Source organism: Tachysurus vachellii, chromosome 7, assembly GCF_030014155.1.
Source record: "Tachysurus vachellii isolate PV-2020 chromosome 7, HZAU_Pvac_v1, whole genome shotgun sequence".
NCBI classification, from domain to species: Eukaryota; Metazoa; Chordata; class Actinopteri; order Siluriformes; family Bagridae; genus Tachysurus; species Tachysurus vachellii.
The window spans coordinates 18148537-18172508 of NC_083466.1; the positions used below are offsets into that span (position 1 = coordinate 18148537).

Sequence of the window (23972 nt, forward strand, 5' to 3'; positions counted from 1 at the left end):
TAATTCACCTCGTTCTTTTATTAAAAAAGTATTGACAATACAAAAGGTTTCCTGCCTTTAATGAAATATAACCCTGAAAGTCTCTGTGAAGGCTGCACATGTAGCATCACATGTTTTTGGGTTTGGAAATGACTCCATCGGGATAGCGCTTTTTAAAGCGGGCTACAACGTCAGGGTCTAACAAGTGAATTCCATCCAACTGATTGCCCAAAGTTACCCTAAAAAAATCAAAGAGAGATAGAAAAACAATGGGTAAGCTAAAAAAAAGAAGAAGCAAAAACAAGAAACTAAACTGTACAAGAACACGTCCTATTTAAACTATTTACCAGTTTGGTTGGACATTATGGGGTCTCCCAAACAGCTCAATCTTCCTAGTGCCTGGAGACAAACGCTCGATCATTCCATAGATCTCATCTGGTTTGTGACTGGTAGAGCGCACCTAAAACACAGTATGTTTAGAATAAATATCAAATGTATTCATGTAAAAAGTATAAAATCAGCATGAGGTTTTTTGATGACAGAATTCTTGTTATTACCTCTGCAACAATCACATCACAGTCCAAACCTCTGTTGAAACCTTGTGGGTTTCCTTTCACCCCTACCTATTAAGAGACGGAGATGTGTTTGAACAAGGAAAAGATAAAAATAAAAAAAAAAGACACCTTCAAGCATAAGCACACAAACACACCAAGCAGTGCTCTTTGCCATGGTTCAGCCAGTGTCCAGTCCTTCCTGTTCGAATAATACGCTGGAGCTGATTGGTCTTCACCCAAATGATCTCATCAACACGCTCATACCTGAGGGAATTAAAGGAAAATAAAAAACAAATCTTCTCTAGTATTTGAATAGATATAACACTTCCTTTGAAAGACAGATGTTCCTACCCCCAGAGGCTTAGACACTCTCTGCCGAGCTCCATTGCTCTGTGAATGACAGCACAGTTTAAACATGGCTACATCATGAAGCATAGAACAATTCTACAAACAAATGAACAGTTGGATATTTCATCTTGGGAATGACTTTCACATTCACACACTGTTATAACACAATCCTTACAGGCCATTAAAACTAAGAGCTGCACTTTCAGCAACTGTCAATATTTACAAAGCAAGGTTAGGTGTAGATACACACAGTACACACGCACGCACACGCACAGTTGCAAAAAATATTCATTTTTTGATGAAAATATTGATTTGAAACAGGAAACTCTGTAGGTTACGGAATTCTAAGTTTTCGTTGTAAACACAGTAGGCTATTGTTAAATTTTAGAATTGGTCACTGTGGTCAGAAACCAAGATAAACTGTTTAAATGAGAATAAAAAAGGTCATTTATAAAGCTTAAATTTATACATTTATAAAGTTGTCCGGTTAAATTTGATCGTAAAACAAGCTCACGCAAATTCCCCTGACACATTGTTTATTTACCAATATAAGCTTTTGAATATCTATATATACACTGTAGAACATGTAAACTGGAGGATAATACTCAAATAAAACAAAAAATACATTTTAAAACTAGGAGTTAAATAATTTTATTATAAATTTTCATGTGACAACACTGAAGAAATGACACTTTGTTCTCCAAACTGTACACTCACTACATTACATTGTAGCAGAGTAAATTTGCTGTCCCCTTAAAATAATTCAACACACAGATGGTGTGACCTCAGATGGTGTAAAACGTTGTGTGGCAGCAACCAGGGGAGGAGTATAAAGACAAGTGTGTCTTGCCTACAGTCAAGCATGGTAGTGGGAGTGTCATTGTCTGGGGCTGCATGAGCGCTGCTGGCACTGGGGAGATACAGTTCATTCAGGGTTCCTACAGGTTTCTTCAAGTTAAATTCAAGTCTTTTTAAGACCATTCATTCATTCATTCATTCATTCATTCATTCATTCATCTTCACGGGGAGCCTGTGCCTATCTCAGGCGTCATTGGGCATCAAGGCAGGATACACCCTGGACGGAGTGCCAGCCCATCGCAGGGCACACACACACACTCTCATTCACTCACGCAATCACGCAATCACACACTAGGGACAATTTTCCAGAGATGCCAATCAAACTACCATGCATGTCTTTGGACCGGGGGAGGAAACCGGAGTACCCAGAGGAAACCCCCGAGGCACGGGGAGAACATGCAAACTCCACACACACAAGGTGGAGGCAGGAATCGAACCCCGACCCTGGAGGTGTGAGGCGAACGTGCTAACCACTAAGCCACCATGCCCCCAGACCATTTATAAAAAAATTAATACCTATTTCACGTCCCTACCAGCAAAGAAAAAGAAAATCCTTGAACTTGTGTTCATTTATTTTTCAAATGTGGAATGGGTAAAAGATAAGCCAAGCAGTGTGAAAAATAAAAACATTTCAGTAGGCCACAAGAAAGTTTGCTGAACAATGTTAAGTTGTTTTTTAACATGAGCTAGCTACTTATTCCATACTGGGAATATGGGGAACTGAGAAACCCCTGAAGAATAAACATCGAAAATGAGAACTCAACAATAAATTAAATTAAATTAAGAAACAGTCAACTCCTTAGCTCTTCACTCAGGGCAGCAATGTCTTTATCAAGGACAGGCAGTTCCGTCAAAGTTCTCCTTATGGCCTCTCTGCAAGAGGTTGGACCTGGAGATCAGGTCAGCCATCTTGCTTCCTGCCTTCCTTTCAGCCTCCTCATCCAGCCTGTCTGCATCCCTAGCCAGACCCTGATGGAAGGAGTTTGTTTTTGTCCATTGAGAGCGTTTATGTGCTTGGATGACTTGGCATGAGACTCTATTGCCTTCATTCCCATTGTACCTAGCTGAATCCTTTTTTTGCATATGGTGCAAAACGCCTCAAAAACGTTGTTGTCCACTGGTTTTAACCAATGACGAAAAGAGTTTTTATCCAGCCACGCTTCATTAAATTTACATTTCCCCATAACCTCAGAATGAAATTGGTAGCTAGCTAACGTAAAAACAAACTTTAAAAATATAACTACGTGCGTCAGTCAACCTTTCCTGTGGAATGCTGAGATTTTCATTGATTTCTCGTGCTTCTCCTTTGCTTGTTGTGTTGTTGTGTTGTATTCTACGGCTGTGGTGTCGTAGCGCGTGATCTTCCTTTACTGAAGGCATCGCGTGTTCGCAGTATTTTGTACGGTGACCCGGGGCTGCTTTGCGTTCTCAATTATTGGTTCCGCCACTCTTTTATACTACGTCATTTAATCAAAATAATCGTGGTTGACAAATGAAACTTTTGAGGAAAATTACAATAGGGAGAAGTTACATACAGCACAATTTTTAAGACCCAGACATCAAAATCCAAGACTTTTTAAGGCATTTTTCCAAATTAATAAATTCAATGCTTTTAAGACTTTTTAAGACCCCACGGGAACCCTGTTTATTGAGGGAATGCACTATGACATACTGAAGCAGAGCAGGAACCCCTCCCTTCTGAAACTGGGCCGCAGGGCAGTATTCCAACACGATAACGAACTCAAACACAACTCCAAGATGAACACTGACTTGCTAAAGAAGCTGAGGGTAAAGGCCAAGCATGTCTCCAGACCTAAACCCTATCGAGCATCTGCAGGGCATCCTCAAACAGAAGGTGGAGGAGTGCAAGGTCTCTAACATCCGCCAGCTCCATGATGTTTCGTTTCCCCTCCGCCATCTCTTCTGCATAGCCGACCGAGCAGTACAAATTTACACTATTATACAAGCTGTACACTCGCTACTTTACATTGTAGCAAAGTGTCATTTCTTCAGTGTTGTCACATGAAAAGATATAAAATATCAACCAAAATGTGAGGGGTGTAATCACTTGTGTGAGATACTGTATGTAAGGATATGGAGCTGACTTTTAAATGTGAATCAAAATGATCAGATGTAGATTTATATAAGGAAATTTATAAATTTTATAAGGTAAGGTAGGGTTTTATTCTTTTTAGTTCAATAAATGTCTTACACTATTCTACTGAAATTCCAAAATAGTAGAGGGTAAGATTAATCAGTTCTATCAATCACCACTCGTTCTGACACCATGAGATGGTTTCAAGAATCAGAAATAGTTGTCATTTGTACCTTCCAGTCACCCAGAGGAAGAGGAAGCCATCATCCTGCAGAATAGGTATGTTAAGTTTCCTCATCTCATCATCTGTCAGAGTTCCATATGGAAGCTCCATGTGAATGTCCCATGGAGGGTCCGCCATCACCACCGCAAACTTCCCCAGAATGGAAACATCCAGGTAGCGGATATCACAACAGATCCACTGAGAAAGCCACAAGAGACCGTTAAAAAGTGTTTCAGCTGTTAGGACAACAATTTACCAAACACAGCAATCTCTGAAGGCAGATTATCCAGTGCTTCTATTCATGCCCAGATAAATTATGTCTGTAGCCACTATTTAAAACCAGCCATCTTCTTCTTCGTTACCTGTGATGGAAACAGTGTCCCCACATTGCTGTCCCCATCTCTAGCATGCAGAGTGAGCTCAGTGGCCCCGGGCAGAGGTCCCGTAGAGCCGCACTCAGCTTCAGGTGGACTGTCAATCTCATAGTGTACATATTTACAGGTGTCCATGTGGAAGCAGGTGTTCAGGAAGGAGCAATCTCCAAGGCTCTCGTCTGTGTGCTTGTTGATTATCCGCCTAGTGAGGTCACAAGTTTATTTATTAGATTATATGTTTAATTATAAAGTCAGAATTATTAGCTGGGATTAAAAATCTTTACAAAAAAATGACAAACTGAGAATACAAAAGATTCAAAAATTAGACCAGCCTGAAGTGCAGCTTGTTGCAGGGTTGTGGTGTGTCTCCATATCGCATGCACTCCTCCTTAGTCCCATGATCACAGAATTCCTGCACTTGTGCTCGACCACGTGAACGAAACTTCTCTACAATGGACTGCTCCCTGGCTGAGCTGGTGTTCAGTAACTCAAGGATTTCCCTGCTCACCTACATACACATGCAGCAATAATGACAAGCATTTCTTAGAATACAATGCTTAAAAATTGCATAAAGTATGCTTTGTACCTTTTTGCTTTGTTGTTCCTTGGTTGACTGCTGGCTCAATAAGCTCTCTATCTCCATATCTAAGTGAGACGTCTTTCCCTTATTGGTCCGGCCTTTTTTCTCAGCCCCAGCTCCTCCAGATCCCGACTTCCAATCAGTAGACCCAGCCATCTGTGAGCTGGAAGCAGAAGAAATAGACGACGTCTTGGCCGGCAAAGAAGATGACTGAAGCAAAGGGGAGGAACCAGGAGCCCTCTTTTGGTGAATAATTTCATCTGCTTTTCTTTTCACACCAGCTTTCTGAGGTTGTGGTGTGGAACTACTAATCATTGCCCACAGTTTGGTATGATCAACAGAGATAACTAAGGTCGAAGTCGAGGTGCTGGTAGTTGGCTGTCGTACTTCAATCAATTCCTGAGCTGAAAATTTAAGTAGAAGGCTCTGGATGCAGGTGTGTGATGCTGGTAATTCAGACTAAGAAAGTTGGACAAAAGGATAAGTGAGACAGCGAGAATGACAAATATTTACTCTTGACACCAATTCTCACATGTTTCTACATACAGAGTTGAGCTGGTTGGTGATGGACAGAGAGTCAATGGGGAGTGTGAGGCTCAGTTCAGACAAGTATTCCAGAAGTCTTCTCTCTAATTCTGGGTCTGGGGGACGCTCCTCCACAACCTCTGTGGGGGTTTGTAGAGTTGGCCCTGGACTGTCACTGCGTGTGGGTGCGCCATCACCACCACCAACCTCTGAGAATAAAAGAATAAAAAAGGAGTGTAGAAATAATGAAGGGAAAAGATCATCAAGGCGATCATCCTCGGTATAGTTCAATGGAAAAAGACATAGCTGAAACCACCACACTCAATGTACAAATTATTATTTCAAAGATTGCATCTCATTGTGTTGCTCTGGGGACTATCCAGTGTAATAACGATAACGCTGTGATTACACAGGTCCCTTTTTCCTGGTCCTGCACATTTTTAGCACTTCCCTGCTATTAAACACATCTCCCTAAAGCTTCCATTGAGTAAATGTGTTGTGTTTGAAGAGGGTCAACACAAATCTGTGTAAAGCTGTGGACCTTCAGGACCTGGAGCTAGGATGCTGCTTTCTTAGAGGGTCAAAACATCCCATAACGCACTATAAAGTTAGAAGAGACTAGAGACTAGAACACAGGACACTTTCGGTGCCTCATAAATATTCGCTCTACAGTCGTACATCTGTTCACTGCTGCCATTTGTATCACACAGCATGTGCAGCTAATATATGCATTCAGACGTGTGTTTTCCCCCTTAAGTGATCTATGAACATGGATAAATAAGCAGTTAATTTAAATTCATGGGAAGATGGGTCGCTAACACAGGACCCTACCGATGCCCAGCTGTGTTGGGTCTTTCCTCCTCCTCTGCAGTCTCTCTCTCAGAGAATCCAGCTTCTTTTTATGTGCCTGGATGTCGCTCCATGTATCTGACATTTTAAACACAAACTCAAGAACATTTAATGACCTAATAATGCAAATACTCGCTTCTGTGGCGCCAACAAACACTTAACAATCTCCTGCCTCAAACACAGGGACTAAACTTCCGCCATGTACCGGAAACTGAAAGCCGGCGGTCTCTAGCATAAAAGTCTTCACTGCTAGCATAAAAGTGCTGGTGGGAGACTACTCATCTGTAGTATGAGTGGGAAAATGGGATTAAAAACATTTATTTATTTATTTGTTTGTTTGTTTGTTTTTTTGTTTGTTTGTTTGCTTGTTTGCTTGCTTGTCTGTCTGTTTATTTATTTATTTATTTGTTTGTTTGTTTGTTTGTCTGTTTGTTTGTTTGTTTTACCAAATAAATGAAAGAAATATTGAGTTTTTAAACTGAATACAACCAGGAAGGTGGGGGACGGTGGGTTAAAAGCAGACCAATATTTATGTGCTAGATATTCGGCACGGTTATGAAGCTGGTCATGATTATCAGTGACTGAATATACAGTATATAGTCGTTAATGGTGATGAGCTCTACGAGGAAACTGTTGTGCCACCTAGTGGTTGACTGCATGTTTTGTTTATTTAACACATGGCTGAACATTCTGTTACAGGGTTTCTCCAGAGAGACAGTCTAGGAACTCAGTCTAGTTTTACTCTTCTAAGAATAAACCAGTTATAACGTTTGGTGTCACTAGGTTTCCCATATATCTACAACAAGGTAATTAAATGTTATGGGTAGGATTCAGTACAGGTGCATCACAATAAATTGGAACGTCGTGGAAAAGTTCATTTATTTCAGTAATTCAACTGAAAGAATGAAGTAGTTTAAGTATTTGGTTCTTCTAATTGTGATGGTTTTGTCTCACATTGAACAAAAATCCACCAATTCACCATCTCAGAAAATTAGAATACCTCGTAATACCAATAAAAAAATTGTTTTAGTGAATTGTTGGCCTTCTGTAAAGTATGTTCATTTACTGTATATGTACTCAATACTTGGTTGGGGCTCCTTTTGCTTTAATTACTGCTTCAATTCGGCGTGGCATGGAGGTGATCAGTCTGTGGCACTGCTGAGGTGGTATGGAAGCCCAGGATTCTTTGACACCATTGAAACCATTCTGCTAATTAATATTATACCAAGGGTACTTTTATATTTTTTATTTGAAATTAATCATGTTTAGATCCAACAGCAAAGTTAACTAATCAAAGCCAACACTGTATCCAGTGTGAGCAGAATTGAACAGTCAGGTAGCCCAGTATATTATGGTTTGACCTGGCGATGTTTGTGAATGGTGGTGGACAGACAGGAGAGGCCTTCGGGTTAATCAAGACAGTTACAGCCTGGTATCTGATACCAATACATTAGCAGCAGATCATTTATCTCCTTTAAGCTTTTAGGTGGGGCCTCCATGGATTTGCTTGTCTAGCACATAAAAAGCTTCTTGACGTGACATCCCACAGGTGCTCAATCAGATGGAGATCTGGAGCTAACACCTAGAACTGTCATGTTCCTCAAACCAGTGGTGGGCAATTTTTAAAGGTTGGCAGGGAGAATTATACTGCTAAATAGATGACTATAATTTTGGAATTCCGATGTCATGAAGGGGGTGTATCTGTAATGCAGCAATGCTTAGATACGTGTTAAAGTTACATCCACATGAATGTAGGACTCAAGGTTTTTAAGTAGAACATTTTGTCCACAGCATCACACTGCCTGTTTTGGCTTGCTTTCTTCCCATAGTGCATCCTGATGTCATCTCTTCCCCAGCTCGCACACACACACACACACACACACACACACACACACACACACACACACACACACACACCTTGTTCATAACCTTGTCAAAGTTGCTCAAACCTTTACGTTTGCCCATTTTTCCTGCTTCCAACACATCAACTTTAAGAACTGACTGTTCAATTGCTGCCTAACATATTCCATCCCATGACAGTGTACTGAGATAATCTGTCAATGGTATTAATGTTATGACTAATTGGTGTTTATATATATAAGTTATGATAAATATATTGTGAATAAAATGCAGTGTTACCAGTCTGTTTTAGATGATGTTATTCATTTCAAAGTCAATATTTACCAGTAAAATCAGGCTCCTGTAATTCAAGCTTGAGATGAATAAAATATTTAGACATAGGTATAACAATCACATTTATAGTTATCTTATACAGTAATAGAAAATACTAGAAACATTTGACTATATTAAATATATTTTTACTTGCTAAGATGTAATTTTTTGCAGTGAACATTATGGGCTTCGTTAAATACCAGGTCGTGATAGGTCAGCATGTGTGTGTCTTGTATAAGCTAACGCACAGGATGCCTTTTATTGAGAGAGGAGTGGGCATGCAGACCAATTAACATTTGAGTCACTTCTAGTCATTAGTAAGTCTTTGTAAAAAGGACCTCATGCAGAGACCAAGACACGTGAATGTGCTTTGCACTTAATCACAAATGACACTTCTGGCTTTAATAGAATTTTATGTCAGTCGACTTGTTTACTTGGCAGCCACTATCACAGGCTTTTTGAAGGGGGGTCAGTATACTTCTCTTTATCAGGAACATTATAGGATCACTTCAGAAACTGGCCCAATGTAGATGTTTTTGAAAGCTGTTCTTTGGCTTTTATGGAGACCTCAGTAAGGTAACACCTCCCGGTGACCTTATCACAGTTTTTCCCTACTGAGATCTCTCTCATACGCCCTGACTTTTATCCCGACAGACAACCACACACACTTACACCAACCCCTCCCACAAACAAACACAGAACCTACAACCCCCATAATACACACAAGTCTACAGCCGCATAACCGCAGTCCTTTTACACCTTTCGCTCTCTAGACCAATAACAAGATTCCAGACACCCACTTCACTCTGACATGTATATAACCCACATCAAACTGCTGTTGGACTGTGATCAGCTCTCAGTGGACAAGGTGAGATAATCGGCCTGGTTTCCTGGGATGAACACTAGGATGTGTTCTCAAATGCAGGTAGTGGTGTTAGCGGTGTCCCTTCTTGCATTAGTGAGCAGGGTCAGAACAGCTCCCAGAACTGACTTACTGGCTCATCATCTCCAAAATGATGCAGACGACAAGGAGGTAATTAGAAATTGTAATTTTCTTGAAACCAGAATTTCACTAACTTTCATTTATTTTAGGAGGCAGCATTATATCTTTATTTGTAATGCAGAAATTGTTTCATATATATCTAGAACCATTTTGTGTCCTATGCAAATATTAATGAGTAAACAATTTCTACAAATAACTGTATTTTCCTCAAATTTCAAGTATGTTCTACTAGTTTTGCTATTTGTTTACTTGCACTCATCCTGAAAATTTGTGTTGTCCTATACCTAGGATCTTTCTCACATACTTCTGCTGAAGCTCCTTTCCGAGCTGGAGATCCCAAATGAGAATGACAGCGTTTCTGATGATGATGTGGAGCTGAACCGCATCCTACGCCATCTTCCCTTAACCCAGCGTGGACGGAAAGCCGGCTGCAGGAACTTCTTCTGGAAGACGTTCACCTCCTGTTAGGCACACCATTGTATGAAATGGCTGCGTTGGTGATTTTATTTTTAAAAGGATGTATATGCTTTAGCTTATGTTGTTAATTCAACCTTCATACTTGGCAAAATCCAATTTGTGTAGAGCTGGACATGGAGTAGCCAGTTATGAAGGGTGTGTGTAGTTATAAGTTTGATTTTTTTTATTCAAAATATTAAAATACTGATAGCCAAATAGTGGCTATAGAGTGGCTCTATGTAATTAGAGTTATATTGTAGTGAAAAGATTAGCTTAGGGTATGATGTAAAACAACACCATAATCCTAAATATGGATAGAAAATAATTAATAAACAAATATTAGTTCTATTCAGACTCTGACACAAGTGAATGAAACAGTTTTATATATCTGCAAAATTCAAAACTAGCATTTACTAACACAACAAATTGATAGTTACACCCATGGCTTCTATAGAATGATAAATATCATTTAATGTGCTGATGGATGGCTGATGAACTGATGTTTTTTAATCATTGAGTTACAAACTACTGCATGATATTCTACTGCATGAAGAGCACTTGTACATTAAGAACAGTTGGTATTGATAAAACATTTAAAATTGTAAAATTTAGATGTCACTGATATTGTTATATTGTGCAGCAGGAAAAATGAATAACATATTTAGAGGGATGAGAATGTTCACTTCACATGGGCACGTTACTGGATGAGCGGAACCACAAAGTTAAAGGTACAAGAATACTTAAAGAGAGAAATGAGAAGAAAAAAAAACCACTACAAATATTGAATATCTTGTATGGCTTAAAACAGATTTAAAATTTTACAATGGAATTCAGTCCAGGATACCATAATTTTGCAATTTGAAATCCAATAAATAAAGAAAAGATCAACTGATATATTTAGAAGGTGACTAATCACGTTACTTATATTGCAAGTTCATGACCAGAAATACTAAGTGTCTATATTCAATATTCAAGAAATTCAAATCATTACACAGTTTCACTGTAAGAATACAAAAGTCCATCAATTTATTTTAACCAGTAGAAAGGGAAAAATGACAACTCAAACAATAAAGTGGGCATTTTACTAACAACTGTTGGCAAAAGATAAAAGCTTGTCAATAACAAAATTAAAAAGAAAAAAAGAGAAAAAAAACTGCAGCATTCAAAGTAGACAAAAAAAGGCCTAAAGCTCATTTACCTGAAGGTAGCAAGGTGCTCTTTGTTGATTTAGGTGCTTCTAAAAATGAACACACCCATTAGAAGTAAGTTTTCTTTAAATCCAAAATGATTTTGATCTAGAATGATAACACTATCTTCCCTAAGGGCTGCATGTGGCAACTTTTTTAAAGAGGCACTAAGCTACAGACCACATCTCATTTGTTTCATTTTATATCTTTCGTCTCACTACACACTTTACCTACAAATCTCAATCCCTTTACAGCAACTTTACTACTAATGTACCAATTTCATATTCACATCACACTGCATGGGATACTGCATACAGTAAGGTTATCCATTCATAAAGCTCAACATCTGAATCTTACAAAAATATCCCATTACAGATCCTTCATTTATTCAGGCTTAAACACTGTGACATCATGCTAAACTGATGTGGTTAGGGAGGAGCAGAGGGGTAGGCAGAGGGAGGAAAAAAAAGTCTCTCGACAAAGAGCCTATTGTGGTATAGATCTACATTAAACACACATTGGTCTTCATTCTCAGGAACAAACCAGCATGTTGATGTTCTTCAATAACAGTAAACAGTTCTAATGTTAATTGATCTATTTATGTTGATCTACTAGTGATGTCCAACATTTCCTACAGAGACCAGCAGAAGGTGTGGAATTCATTTTAAATGTGTAGTTAAGTTAAGCATCTTCCTGTTTGTAGGAAAGATGATCAACAAAAAGAGATCTAGGGACTAGAGGACGTGAATAAGTGAATTTTAGTGAAGTTCTACTCATTACCCTTATGATTTTTGGTGGGTTATTTTAATTTTGATTAGTTAGCATAATCAAATACAATTATGTTGCCTACAGTACAGAATCTCAGTGCCACAACTATAAAGTAAAGTTGAAAGAAAAAAAACCCTGATCATGCCCTTTCACCTGTTTAGAGAAATCAGCAAACTTGTACACATGCACACAGAGGCTACTCACAATTAATAGTCATCACTGCAGGAAAACGCAACATCGTGTTCATTAAAGTGAAGAATATTTCTTGCCCTCTTAAAGTGGCCTATGCAAAAAAGACTTCATTCATATTTCACGGCTCTGTTTAACTATAAACCCTGAGTATGTAGAATGAGCTATAGTGTATGTGAATGTATTTCATTGTCTAATTGCCTGCTAATATAATGGGGGAAACAAAAAGAAGGGGCTAAATAGTTTAGCCCCACTAGGAGCATTTTTCTGAATATCCCTTAAAAGGTCCAAAATAAAAAAGCATAAAGCCAAAAGCAGAGAAAGAGAACAAAAGGTTGTTGTTAGCAGTCAGTGGAGATTTTGGCAGAGAGATCCTGGATTCTTCTGGCACTGCAGCTCTTGCACAAAATGTGACCGTCCAGAGGGTAGCACCCTCGACCCTCTCCTTCAGAAGAGAGCAGCAAACCACACTCCTGCAACACAGTCAAAGACTCAACCACTGACCACCTTCTCATAATTATTTAATCGCTTCATTTGCACAATTTAGAAAGCAAGTGAACACATTAACTTCAAGACAAAGTTTTTACCTCACAAATGTAGCAGTTGACATGGAAACTGCGATCCAAAGCCACAATTCTCACCGTCTCCTCCTGACCCGGCTCAGGCATTATGGGTTCCCCACACACAGAGCATCTTGGGGCAAACTTCCTGTTTACACAATTAATACACGAAGTGTTGAAAAAAAGTCCACTATAACTCAGACAGACCTACATATAACATCATTTTCAATTATATCTAGATTATGGCTGATTCTGTCTTATACAAGATGTTTAAAGTGAAAGGTTAGAAACACAGAAACACAACTGACCCAACATGTATACGTTTCACAGCAACCCCAGCACATTTTCAAGACTGAATCAAGTATAGTATGTAGAATATTTCTAAAATCTGTGGTTACCGGTGGAAGTCTTCAATGCAGTGAATCTGTGAAGTGGCGTCCACAGTAAAGGGGACGCCATCGAGGCAGCAGCCGCAGACTACGCAGGTGAAGCAGCGTGGGTGATACGCCTTCCCCATTGCTCGCAAGATCCGGTCTAGGATCGGTTTTGAACACTTCGAGCAGCGCTCCAATGTGCTCTGTAAACCGGAGAAAAACCGGAGTAGCAAGCGCAAAATTGAGACAGTTAATGAGACAACAGGCCATGGGAAAATTCCAATGCAATAAGCGATTGAAAATAAAAGAACAGTAAATAAGGTTGAAATAATAACACCAGTTCCACTACCAAACAAGGCATTAAGATGCCTAGGAGAATAATTGAAGGAGCAGTGGTGGAGGGGAGGTGTACAAGAACGCAAGATAAAATGTGAAGACATAACAGAACAAGAATTTTTGGGGTAATATGTGAAAAAGGAAAATAGTAACAAAAAAGCAAATAAAGGTGCGGATTAAAAAGATACAACTCACAATGTAACAGCTCTCACAGTAGCTCTTTTTGTCCAGTGCATAGAAAGGCTTGCCTCTGAGTTGGGCATGGCAAGTGATGCATGTGAAACACTCCACATGGAACACCTGCTCCATAGCAATACAGCCACTCCCATCACCAAGCACGTTGTCTCCACACCTGGCACATCGGCCTGAGAGAGATACAATGCGGAATAATGGCATAAAAACCATCTATTTCAAACTGGATCACACTAGATTGATCAAATGAACGCGTGATATTGTTCATAAGGGCATGTATGAACTAGCATACCGAAGTATTCCTCTGTGGGAGGATGATTCATGTCATACACCAACTTCTTAGTCAGACGATCCAACTCCTCTTCTGGCCTTGGCGCAGTTCCCTGGTAGTAGGACATGGACAGCTGAGTTTTCACATGTAAGAAAAATTAATTTGGGATCTTATTCACAAAAATCAGTAATCATGTGCTTAAGTATCATCAAAAATGTTCTTCAATTTATCTATCTATTTATTAAATTGTAGTAGGGATTAATGTAGAACTTTCTCTAGACGTACTCCTCTGATTCCTCAGTGATTGGCTTATGTGGCACGGTAGACTCAATTGTAACCATATTTGATATTTTTATATACAAAAGTGGAAATGTCATATAGTACATTAGTTCATCATTTGAAAACCAGAATCTTCTGGAATGAATTGCTAAGCTAACTGAACCCCAGACCTCTTCACCCAACATCAGTTTCTGACCTCACTAATTGAAGGGTGGGAGCATAATCTAGAATAACAAGTACATACAAGTGTAAAGTTGAGTTTATGGGTCTTAAAAGATTTAAGAACTCTTGTAAAGACTTTCACATTTACTAAAATTCTCACCTTACTAACCTGATAGCTTTGCTCTTGTCCCTTCTTTCCTGATGATCCTTGTCCTCTGCTTGGCAGCTGAACACCACTGGAGCCTGCCTTATATGCTGCCGGGTCACCATAGGCCTGCTGGGCTGGAGGAGGCGGTGGTGGGTACCAGCCCTGTGCTTGCCCTGGGACCTCTGAGTAATGTGGACGATCCTGTGGGGTGGGGCAAGTAGCGTGTTGTCGAGGAGGCGGCGGTGTGTAGGCCTGCTCTGCCTGTCTCCCACTTTGAGAATAAGTGACAGGCTGGGCAGTTTTGACCTGCACGGTAAAGCGAGGCCCACTCGGCGTAGAAGCAGTGGTGTAGGAGGCTGGCACTGGCTGGGGGTATGGTTTGTGGGTGGAGGATGATGGAGACGGATAAGCGTATTCAGGCTTTGGAGTGGATGCATAAGGTGGAGAAGGATGGTGCTGGCTTGAGGGATGAGGGGGGTAACCTATGGATGGTCTAGTCTGGGACAGAGCACTTGTCTGGTTGGATGGTTTGTAGCGCTCGCTGTGGAGATGCTTGTTGTAAGGCACATTGTCGTATATCTGTGTGGATCAAAAGTGTTAATCTTTCACGCACTCTAAAATAGAACATGCTGTATTTTTGAGTATAAATTCATACACTTTATTTATTTATTCTGCAAAATACAATGCAACTGCAACCAAAAAAAAAACTGTAAATAATTCTTAAGATGGAGATGTAATTCTATTACTTCGAGAGTAGCAGTACAGAATATGACTTACCACACTGCTGAATCATATCTACATCTTAAGAAATGTTTCAAACTCTGTTTTGTTAAACACTAATACTAATGGTCTGGAGACAGTTCGGCTTATTTAAAAAAAATGACTACAGCAAAACATTCTTTTCTAAAGCAATGTTAGGAAAGATAAGAGCGAGAAGATAGCGCACCTGTGTGCTTGTGTTCTGAGGATGGCTGTCCATGTCAGCCAGCATGCATGTGAGAGAATCTATCTCTGCATCAATATTAGTGAGGTGTTTATCAGGCCCACGTGTCTGAAAATGAGAAGAATTGACAAAACATCTATTCATAATGTGCCAATTTACTACAATTCAGGTGTCAAGCAATGAATACTTTCAAATGTATTTCCAGAGTGTGCTTTCAGAACATGACTTTAATACTATATTATAGAGATCATACATGGTGATCATAGCTAGTCATGTGAGCGCTCCAGAAGAGATGGTCGTCTTTTGGTCCATGCCCTGAAGGATAATAGTGCTCTGGATAGGATGATGGCCCTGAATAACCATCTTGGAGCTGATGATGCATGCTTCCACCTAAATAACCACACAAACACAACACTATAAACAAAAGAGAGCAAACAATTCTTTCAGACAAGACAATAAAATCCATTTTGTCCCCTCATCACTTATTGAAAACTCCCTCTATCCAAATCATTGTTTTAACTTTCAGCAAACTAAAAATAAAACTAGTAACATTAGCCTTATCTACATTGACTTTAACAAGCAATCCGGTCACCCTCAGAGATGTATGCAATTGCAAAAAGGACAAATGAATGTACACATCCACCAGTAGGTCAAAAAACACAAAATCAAAACCAAAGCCTTCTCTTCTGGCCCATGAATGAATAAATACACTATGCATTTTTCTGTCTATATTAATATCTGGGTTTGTATTAATATACTCTTGATTGCTAAACAATCCCAATTGTGCTCTTGGCAGAGAAACCAACAAGGTGTGGAAGCCAAACAGGTTTTATTCATCACTATTTCACCACCAAGTGTCAGTTTGAACTTGCCCGTGTCAGTTCTAGAGCATTTCCAGTGAACATGTCTGTTCTTCTGTTTTCTATGTATGAATATATTTAAAAAGTGTTATGGTCGCCAGGAAATCCGATTGATTAGATACCTCACTGGAAAAAAGGTCTTTTAGCTGGCCTTGATTTCCAAAGTCACACAGAGAGATAACAGGTCCATATTAAGAGCAAAGGGACTGAGATTTACAAAACAGATTGACAGTCTTTACACAGCTACTTCGATGTGGGTCTAGTAAAACAGAAATTCATAAATCAAAATACTGCACAGAGTTATGGAATTGGTTATAGATTTTCAAGTCATTAATTCTGTAAAATACATTATGACTGGTCAATTAGCACTGAACTAGCCAGGGACCCAATCACGTTGGCAGATGCAGTATATTCTCTTCTTATTTTGAGATTTAAACCTTTTAATGTATGACATCGATCCTGAGATCTAATCCATTTAATACCAGACATTTTCATTTTGGTCTATCTTGTAGAGCTAAAATGGTTGAACATCTTGGTGTAAGACAAAAGATTGAGACTCTCTCACCTGAGGGTCCAGTGGCAATGTACCTCGAGGGTACACCGTTTCCTCCTGCTGCTCCATTTTGATCATACACACCGTATTTAGCTCTCTGGTCAGGTGGACCTTTTTTGGGTGGTCTGTAGAAAGTAGGTCCAGAGTGTGCCATCTGTGCTGTAGGTCTCTCAGGGCTACTCAGAGTTCTCGGAGGCAGCCAGGTAGGACTGGACATAACAGGCTTCCACTGGCACAGCAAAAGTATTTATTATTTTTTTAAGAAGCATGAGAATGACCATGCATATATGTTTATTAAAAATAAAGATATATTAAATCATCAGCATAAAAAAAAATCATATCCGGCGTATGTACGCATGTTAAAGATTTGAACAAACAGTACAGTGCATAAAAAGTGACTGAAAAAGGATAGTTGTTTGCTCAGCCATCAATGTATTTATGGTTGAGCAAACAACTACCATTGATCAGCCACTTTCAGAATATATGAGCAATTAACTACAATCCAAAGATCAATCAGTCAAACTATACATGCTCACAAATGCAAACCATATGAGGTTACAGGTTTTGTATATGCATATAAACAGTTACCAGCCTCAGTTTGGCAAACTGTAGTTGCTACAACAAACCAAGCAGGAAAAAGGAACTATTCTCAAGCAAGAGGGGAATTCCAGGGGTGCTCCAGCAAACTACACACAAAACTCCCACAGGTGCACAGTTCCTCTTGGTCCCCCATTGGTACAATAGCTATTGTCTTGACTTTTGGATGTGAAACTTTGTGTACAAACTTTTACATCAAAATAAGATCGGAAATCTTGTGCATTTTTTTTTTGTCAATCCATCTGGACTAGAAGAATAACATCCACTTCACAATGGTGAACAAAACCTGGAATACTGGTAGCTTCCTAATGTACAAAGCTGACTGCAGTGAGATTGGTGAGGGTTCCTGAGCAAACAGGGCCTAAACTTGTAACATCTCTGTATCACGTTTCAGCTTATAAAAGGACTACATGCAACAGGCGATAGCTTCATTCAGTGTGTGTTGTCTCAACGGGATTATAAAGTATTTTGAGGGTCTTTACACAACACGATTGCTCTGTTAACCTGTACTCTCGCTATACAGGCCTGCGTCCAAACCAACGACCATAGAACCGAGCTGTGTACTGACTCCGTATCGACTCAGTTTGTATCTATAGCCGTTCAGGCGCTAAATAAATTCCGAGGACTGCTAGCTAACACCCACACTGAGGTTTTCGCATAATGCTTTAAAAACAGACGGTGAATTACCTGTAAACACGCTCGGAAACGACATGTTGCACTCGCCGGTAGTGGGTCGAATAAAACAATTCTCAATCGGCGACTAAAATCATCACAGCATCCCGGCTTTCATGTGTGTATATAGCGTATAAAACCGGAACAGTGCTGAATTATTGTTATTATCAGTGTCCGTACCTCCTCCTCAAAGTGCTGGCTCTATTCCACCACGTCTACAGCCGGACTGAGTCGACTCTCATCTGGGAAACGAACACAGTTTAAAGCATGCTAACTGTAGCCTAAACCCACCATGATACACACCGAACACTGATTACACTCAACATCCTCATTCAGGCAGAAACAACAGGAAAATGGCCTACGTTACTTCGCCATGCATTCGACGTGTTGCGTTCGTAAAGTTTAGGAGTTTTTCGGTTTTAGCACCGACTTCATCCCGGTGAGACGCTTTCCCGTGAATTCGGGGCCCGTGTCGACATTCTAAACCCGTGACGTCAGTTCGCTGAGGGGCGCGCGTGCTGCACCGTGCAGTCAGGATCCCATAATGGAATGACAGATGGCACATATCCTCACTCACAGAAATTTTAACGGGCCACCGAATGCGAACTAAATCCTTGCTTGGCACAAGGGTCGTCTGATTTATACACATCTATATAAATTAATACTGCAATTAATCTCAAGCATCGCGTTCAGATGCATCTGTTTTTCTGCTTTCGTCCACTAGACACTTAATATTTACCTAGAATAATTTTATCAGAGTGAATATACAGCACCAGGCCTAGGCCCTTTTGTTTTTTGTTTTTTTTTTTCCAGGTAAATATACCTCAGACATGCGACATGCATTGTTCACATATAAAATCACTGGCTGCACCTCAACTCAGTGTTTCTTCTGTAAGGGGTTTGAAAATAGTCCAACACCCAAAAATATCCCTCCAACTGCATCCCTGTGCTTAGAAACTGCACATCCAAGGAGTGTTAGATGTCAGTTAACACAAGTCACTGCAGTGCAGAGATTCTGATGTTGATTAGGATGAAACATTATCTCTGTAGAGTATGGCTTGCAACTGGATGACATGACACACACACACACACACACACACACACACACACACACACACACACACACACACACACACACAGAGAGAGGGAGAAATGTACATCTAATTTTAAACTTTATAATTTTTATTATATGTTTCTATATTTCTGAAATTCTGCTTTGAAACATTGTCCAATGGTAAAAGCACAAACAAATAAATTTCATTGAATTGATGTGGGTCAAGCTTACTAGTGATTGTTCACTAAATCTTCTAATTATGGTAAAAGGCTTAGAGGTAGAGAAAAGCAGGTAATTTCACACAAACAGCTGTACTACATTTAGAATAGGCTCTTCAAGGATTTGTAGAAGAAAAGATAACCTGTTGACATAAAGAGGAAATGGCATGGATATACCGTAATTCCTAGAATAATTCCTAGACCATAGTGGAGTCTCAAGGCTATACATTTTTATTCATGAATAATATAAATATGAATATAGTATAAATACTTTATAAGATTATAAAGTAATGCATTTAGCTAATAGGATATATTGCAGTTCTTAATGTATTTAAAGACTAAAATATTAATTAAGGTAGAAAAATCGAGATATATTTGGATCTCTCTAATTAGGTACACAACTTACAGTTGATATGAACATGTCAGTTACATGTTCATTTTAGTTGTGGTGGATCCAGAGCCAATCCTGAATGAATGAATGATACATATCATATATGAAATATCATTATTAGCAAGAAAAACAAATTATATCTTATACTGATTAGTGTGTTTATTCTGGAGTTTACAGCTTTCAATAATAACCACAGGGGGCACGGTGGCTTAGTGGTTAGCACATTCGCCTCACACCTCCAGGGTTGGGGGTTCGATTCCCACCTCCGCCTTGTGTGTGTGGAGTTTGCATGTTCTCCCTGTTCCTCGGGGGTTTCCTCCGGGTAATCCGGTTTCCTCCCCCGGTCCAAAGACATGCATGGTAGGTTGATTGGCATCTCTGGAAAATTGTAGCGTGTGATTGCGTGAGTGAATATGAGTGTGTGTGTGTGCGCCCTGCGATGGGTTGGCACTCCGTCCAGGGTGTATCCTGCCTTGATGCCTGATGACGCCTGAGATAGGCACAGGCTCCCTGTGACCCGAGGTAGTTCGGATAAGCGGTAGAAAATGAGTGAGAGTGAGTGAATAATAACCACATCAACACCCCCTTTCTTTTCCCTATCAGTGAAAGGTTTCTGGGTCTTGGTCCATTTACAGACTTTCACAATGCATTTTTCACTTTTTCAAATAATTTTCCATCATTTTCCATCATTTTGAGAGACTAGAAAAGCAACGAATTGTGCATTATTCACACGTATGTCACACACAAACACTTGTCTTCCATTGAAATAATTATTACTACAGATAATAAATAGTATAATAAACCATAACGTTTACCTCAGAAAACAAAACAATATTTTTTTTTGGCTCTTGTAGTTTTCTTTCTTTCTTGTAGATTTCCTTTCTTTCTTTTTTCATGTTTAAAATAAAAGCTACAGTTAAAAGCAGTTTTTCTTGTGTGGACACGTGGTCCAAATAAAATACACACACAGAACTTCTTCAAACTTCCTACATTCCACTTTATCTCCACTTCAAAGGAAGCTCATTTCAGTATTTTCTCTTTGTTTTTCTGCTCAAGTTTTTTTTTCATGTTTCTGCCTTCTGTCACCTTCCTAAAGAGGACAAACAACCCCCCCGTCCACTTCAGCCCCACCGGATAGCCCTCGTATATGTCCTTATATGTTCACAACAGCTTGAACAGGAAGAAGCAGTTTACCGTGGTTGCAGTTATTGTTTTAACAGCTGCAATAGAGTGAGTTATTTTGCTATGATATAAAATAAATTAAATATTTCATGCAAATTTGTATTTTATATGTCTTTATTATTTGCATATCAGGTTGCTAGGTTCATTGGACTGGTGCAGGTATTGATGCTTTAGACAAGACATTTGTAAATGTATTTAATAATCAGTTTTGCAGCGGTTCATTAATCAGCCAAAATATGCATTAATTTTGTATTTAAAAGTGCACATCATATTGGATTAAATGGCCAAGACATCTAGTCCTTTGTTGTGATTAAGGTTCATAAACAGTTGTAGATCTGCAGCAGAATTGCAGACATTAGATTTAGATTTACCCCATCCAGACATTAAGAGAGTGCTGTGAGACACTAGGTATGATACAGAGCTCTGAATAAAAGTGCTGCTTGCTGCCAGTCAGACAGACGGTGCGGTTTCCGCTAATTGGTGAACCTCCTTCAGTAATGTTCTCACTTTTCCTCGGCCACCCCCTCTCTTCCGTTATTCGCACAATGCCTGGAAGTAGCCTAGACCCACATCTCCTTATTTTTTTTCTTCTTCTGTTGTTTTCTTTTTCTCTATTTTTCAGTCTCCCTCTCACACAAACTACACAATTGATTCTGGTCTCCATCAAAACAAACATGAAAACAAAGACACACATACACTTTACACCCCAGTCCAAAAGATACTTCTGATTCATGTTAATGTACTGGCTGTATGTTTAGTTAAACCATAAGTTTAAAAATCATAAATTTGTTTTGTTAAAGTTTTTAATTTTTAATGTTGTTAATTTTTTTGTTTAGGAAATTATGTTATGCATATTTCAAGTAAGTTCTATGGGTTATAAAACAAGATCTGCTGTAAATAATGCAGATTAAGAGTTCAGAGAAATTAGCAGATTCTGCTCTAGAAGATCATACATAATTTTATACTTCAGCATCAACAATGTGAGTAATAGGCCCACAGTAGTGAACAAACCCCCTCCACTTACTGAACACTTTGCAATGACCACCTCAGGTAACGGTAACATTAACCATGAGAATGGATAAAAATGTTACCTCAGTGACTGTGACACGATTGTTGGTTTCAGACGGGCTGATCTGAGTACTTCTATAATTGCTGATCTGGGATTTTTTTTTAAATGCATCAGTCTGGAGTTTGCTTAGAATTGTACAATAGAGGAAAAAATGTTGATGGGAAGGGTCAACAAAGAATAGACTGACTGGTTTAAATTCGAAAAAGTCTATAGTAACTTAAATAAACACTTTGTAATATTGCGGTGAGCAGAAAAGAATATCAGAATGCTCAACATGTCAAACCTTTAGGCAGGTAAGATACAAGAGCAGAATACAATGTCGGGTTCCACTTCTGTCAACCAAGACAGATGTGATGTGGTAGTCTAGTAAGGTTTTGGAGTACAGCTTGGAAGGCTGTGAATTCAAATCCCAGGTCCACCAAACTGCCACTGCGGGGCCTCTGAGGAAGGCCCTTAACCATCAATTGTTCAGTGAGATAAAAAAGAACAATGGATTATCCACTCTGGATAAGGGCATCTGCCAAATTCTGTAAATGTAATGTGATGTAAAGACCAAATGTAGTCTGGTCTGATGAATCTCGATTTCAACTGGTAGTAGGTTCGCAATTCTGCACCAGCAATATGAATCCATGGACCCAACCTACCTTGTGTCAACAGTCCAGGCTGGTGTAATAGTGAGGGGAATGTTTTCTTGGCACATTGCAATCATCATTTGAAAGCCACAGTCTATTAGATTATTGTTGTTAACCATGTGCATCCCTTCATGGCCCCAAGTTACAAATCATCTTCAAAAGGTAATTACCTGTATGGTAATGCACCATGTAACAACACAAATGTCAACTCAAACTGGTTTCATGAACATGAAAGTTGCCTTCCCAGTCACCAGATCTAAATCCACACACCTTTTGGATTAACAAATCTATAGAAATTGTTTAATGAAGACTTGCACCTTGGGGAATCCATGCTATGAAGAATTGAGGCTGTTTTGAAAGCAAAGGGATAATCTACTCCCTAATAATATAAGTATTATTATAGTGTTCCTAATAAAGTGCTTAGCATATTTAGCATATCTTAGCATATTTCTGCCATTTGGCCATATAAAGAACATATATTTTGGTATTGAGATCACAAGGCAAATGACTGGGGTTTCAGTGGTAAGGACATAAAGACAAAGAATATACAGAAATTCTGTGGCGTAGTGTATTTCAATGAGTTTGATCAGCCATACTGAGGTTATTACAATAGTTTTTGCAAATTGAGCAAAAACGATTTTGTATTTGTGCAGAACTAATCTAGGGAAAATTATCGAATAAAACATGCAGTCCTATCAATCGTAAGATCTGCAATAAAGGATATATGACCATATCTGTCTCATAATGTTATGGGTAACTGAAACTGTGCCAGCGGTGTCTGTGTTCCAGAACCTCCCCATGAACTATGTAGTATACTCAAGATGAGTTAACTTCCCATTTGTTCTCAACCTATTGGAGACCTATGTGGGCCCCATATGTCCATTCTCATTCTCTGCTGAACCTTATTGACGGATGTCCTGTGCAGGCATTTCATGCCTGCCTCAATGGGAGTGTGTGTGTGTTGCTCACAGGAAGCATTGAGGAGATGTGGAGGTTGTAGGGGGCGGAGAGGGTGTTCCATGGTTCCTGTACATCTGTGTGCTGCATTTCTCTGGGTGTTGTTTTTCAGTTGTGAGAGAAGGGTATTACCCCGTATCATTTTTTTTCACTCTCCTATTTCCTTCCTCACTATGCCCATAACAAGGGCCATAAAGCACACATACAAACTCACAAAATCACAGGAAGCTAGACTGATACAGCCGACAGCTTGTGTCAGCGGTGTGAGTAGGGTGTAATCTTGTTTCACCCGCTGACCTGGCAGCAATTCTGCACAGGATTTTTCGAGTCTGAGGGCAGGACCCGGATCAAAGAACAAGAAT

At 39.4% G+C, this 23972-nt stretch overlaps 3 protein-coding genes across 9 annotated transcripts; 1 reads left to right on the top strand and 2 right to left on the bottom strand.

The window, feature by feature from the left end:
• On the bottom strand, window positions 1-6608 carry mettl3 (methyltransferase like 3). Its single transcript, XM_060874733.1, has 11 exons — window positions 6368-6608; window positions 5558-5745; window positions 5018-5470; window positions 4764-4939; window positions 4420-4633; window positions 4068-4255; window positions 885-923; window positions 689-797; window positions 537-602; window positions 327-439; window positions 1-218 (listed from the first exon to the last, which is right to left on the bottom strand). Exons 1-11 carry the CDS (start codon window positions 6468-6470, stop codon window positions 107-109), a joined length of 1761 nt encoding a protein of 586 aa, XP_060730716.1. The 5' UTR covers window positions 6471-6608; the 3' UTR covers window positions 1-106.
• Window positions 6609-9464: 2856 nt separating this feature from the next.
• Window positions 9465-10121, top strand: sst5 (somatostatin 5). The gene is made up of 2 exons (XM_060873478.1): window positions 9465-9590; window positions 9849-10121. The coding sequence occupies exons 1-2, from the start codon at window positions 9465-9467 to the stop codon at window positions 10026-10028; spliced, it is 306 nt and encodes a 101-aa protein (XP_060729461.1). The 3' UTR covers window positions 10029-10121.
• Window positions 10122-11011: 890 nt separating this feature from the next.
• trip6 (thyroid hormone receptor interactor 6) lies at window positions 11012-18625 on the bottom strand. 7 transcript variants are annotated; one of them, XM_060874737.1, is made up of 11 exons: window positions 18475-18625; window positions 18288-18349; window positions 16851-17067; window positions 15679-15815; window positions 15429-15533; window positions 14495-15061; window positions 13915-14026; window positions 13626-13795; window positions 13119-13297; window positions 12748-12868; window positions 11012-12633 (listed from the first exon to the last, which is right to left on the bottom strand). In XM_060874737.1, exons 3-11 carry the CDS (start codon window positions 17053-17055, stop codon window positions 12502-12504), a joined length of 1728 nt encoding a protein of 575 aa, XP_060730720.1. In that variant the 5' UTR covers window positions 17056-17067; window positions 18288-18349; window positions 18475-18625; the 3' UTR covers window positions 11012-12501. The 7 variants fall into 7 exon arrangements, with proteins under 7 accessions (XP_060730720.1, XP_060730725.1, XP_060730723.1 ...); XM_060874742.1 differs by having other exon boundaries at window positions 13915-14005; window positions 14504-15061; window positions 18470-18616; XM_060874740.1 differs by having other exon boundaries at window positions 14504-15061; window positions 18470-18616.
• Between the last annotated feature and the right edge of the window lie 5347 nt (window positions 18626-23972).

Excerpts from the sequence above, each read along its gene's own strand:
- mettl3 (XM_060874733.1), bottom strand. The coding sequence starts at position 6,470 with ATGTCAGATACATGGAGCGACATCCAGGCACATAAAAAGAAGCTGGAT. Across the intron at positions 5,746-6,367 it reads CCCAACACAGCTGGGCATCG|AGGTTGGTGGTGGTGATGGC; the intron begins GTAGGGTCCTGT and ends TTTTATTCTCAG. Across the intron at positions 219-326 it reads CATAATGTCCAACCAAACTG|GGTAACTTTGGGCAATCAGT; the intron begins GTAAATAGTTTA and ends TGATTTTTTTAG.
- sst5 (XM_060873478.1), top strand. The coding sequence starts at position 9,465 with ATGTGTTCTCAAATGCAGGTAGTGGTGTTAGCGGTGTCCCTTCTTGCA. Across the intron at positions 9,591-9,848 it reads ATGATGCAGACGACAAGGAG|GATCTTTCTCACATACTTCT; the intron begins GTAATTAGAAAT and ends TCCTATACCTAG.
- trip6 (XM_060874737.1), bottom strand. The coding sequence starts at position 17,055 with ATGTCCAGTCCTACCTGGCTGCCTCCGAGAACTCTGAGTAGCCCTGAG. Across the intron at positions 15,534-15,678 it reads TGACTAGCTATGATCACCAT|ACACGTGGGCCTGATAAACA; the intron begins GTATGATCTCTA and ends TCTCATTTTCAG. Across the intron at positions 13,796-13,914 it reads TCCCACAGAGGAATACTTCG|GCCGATGTGCCAGGTGTGGA; the intron begins GTATGCTAGTTC and ends TATCTCTCTCAG.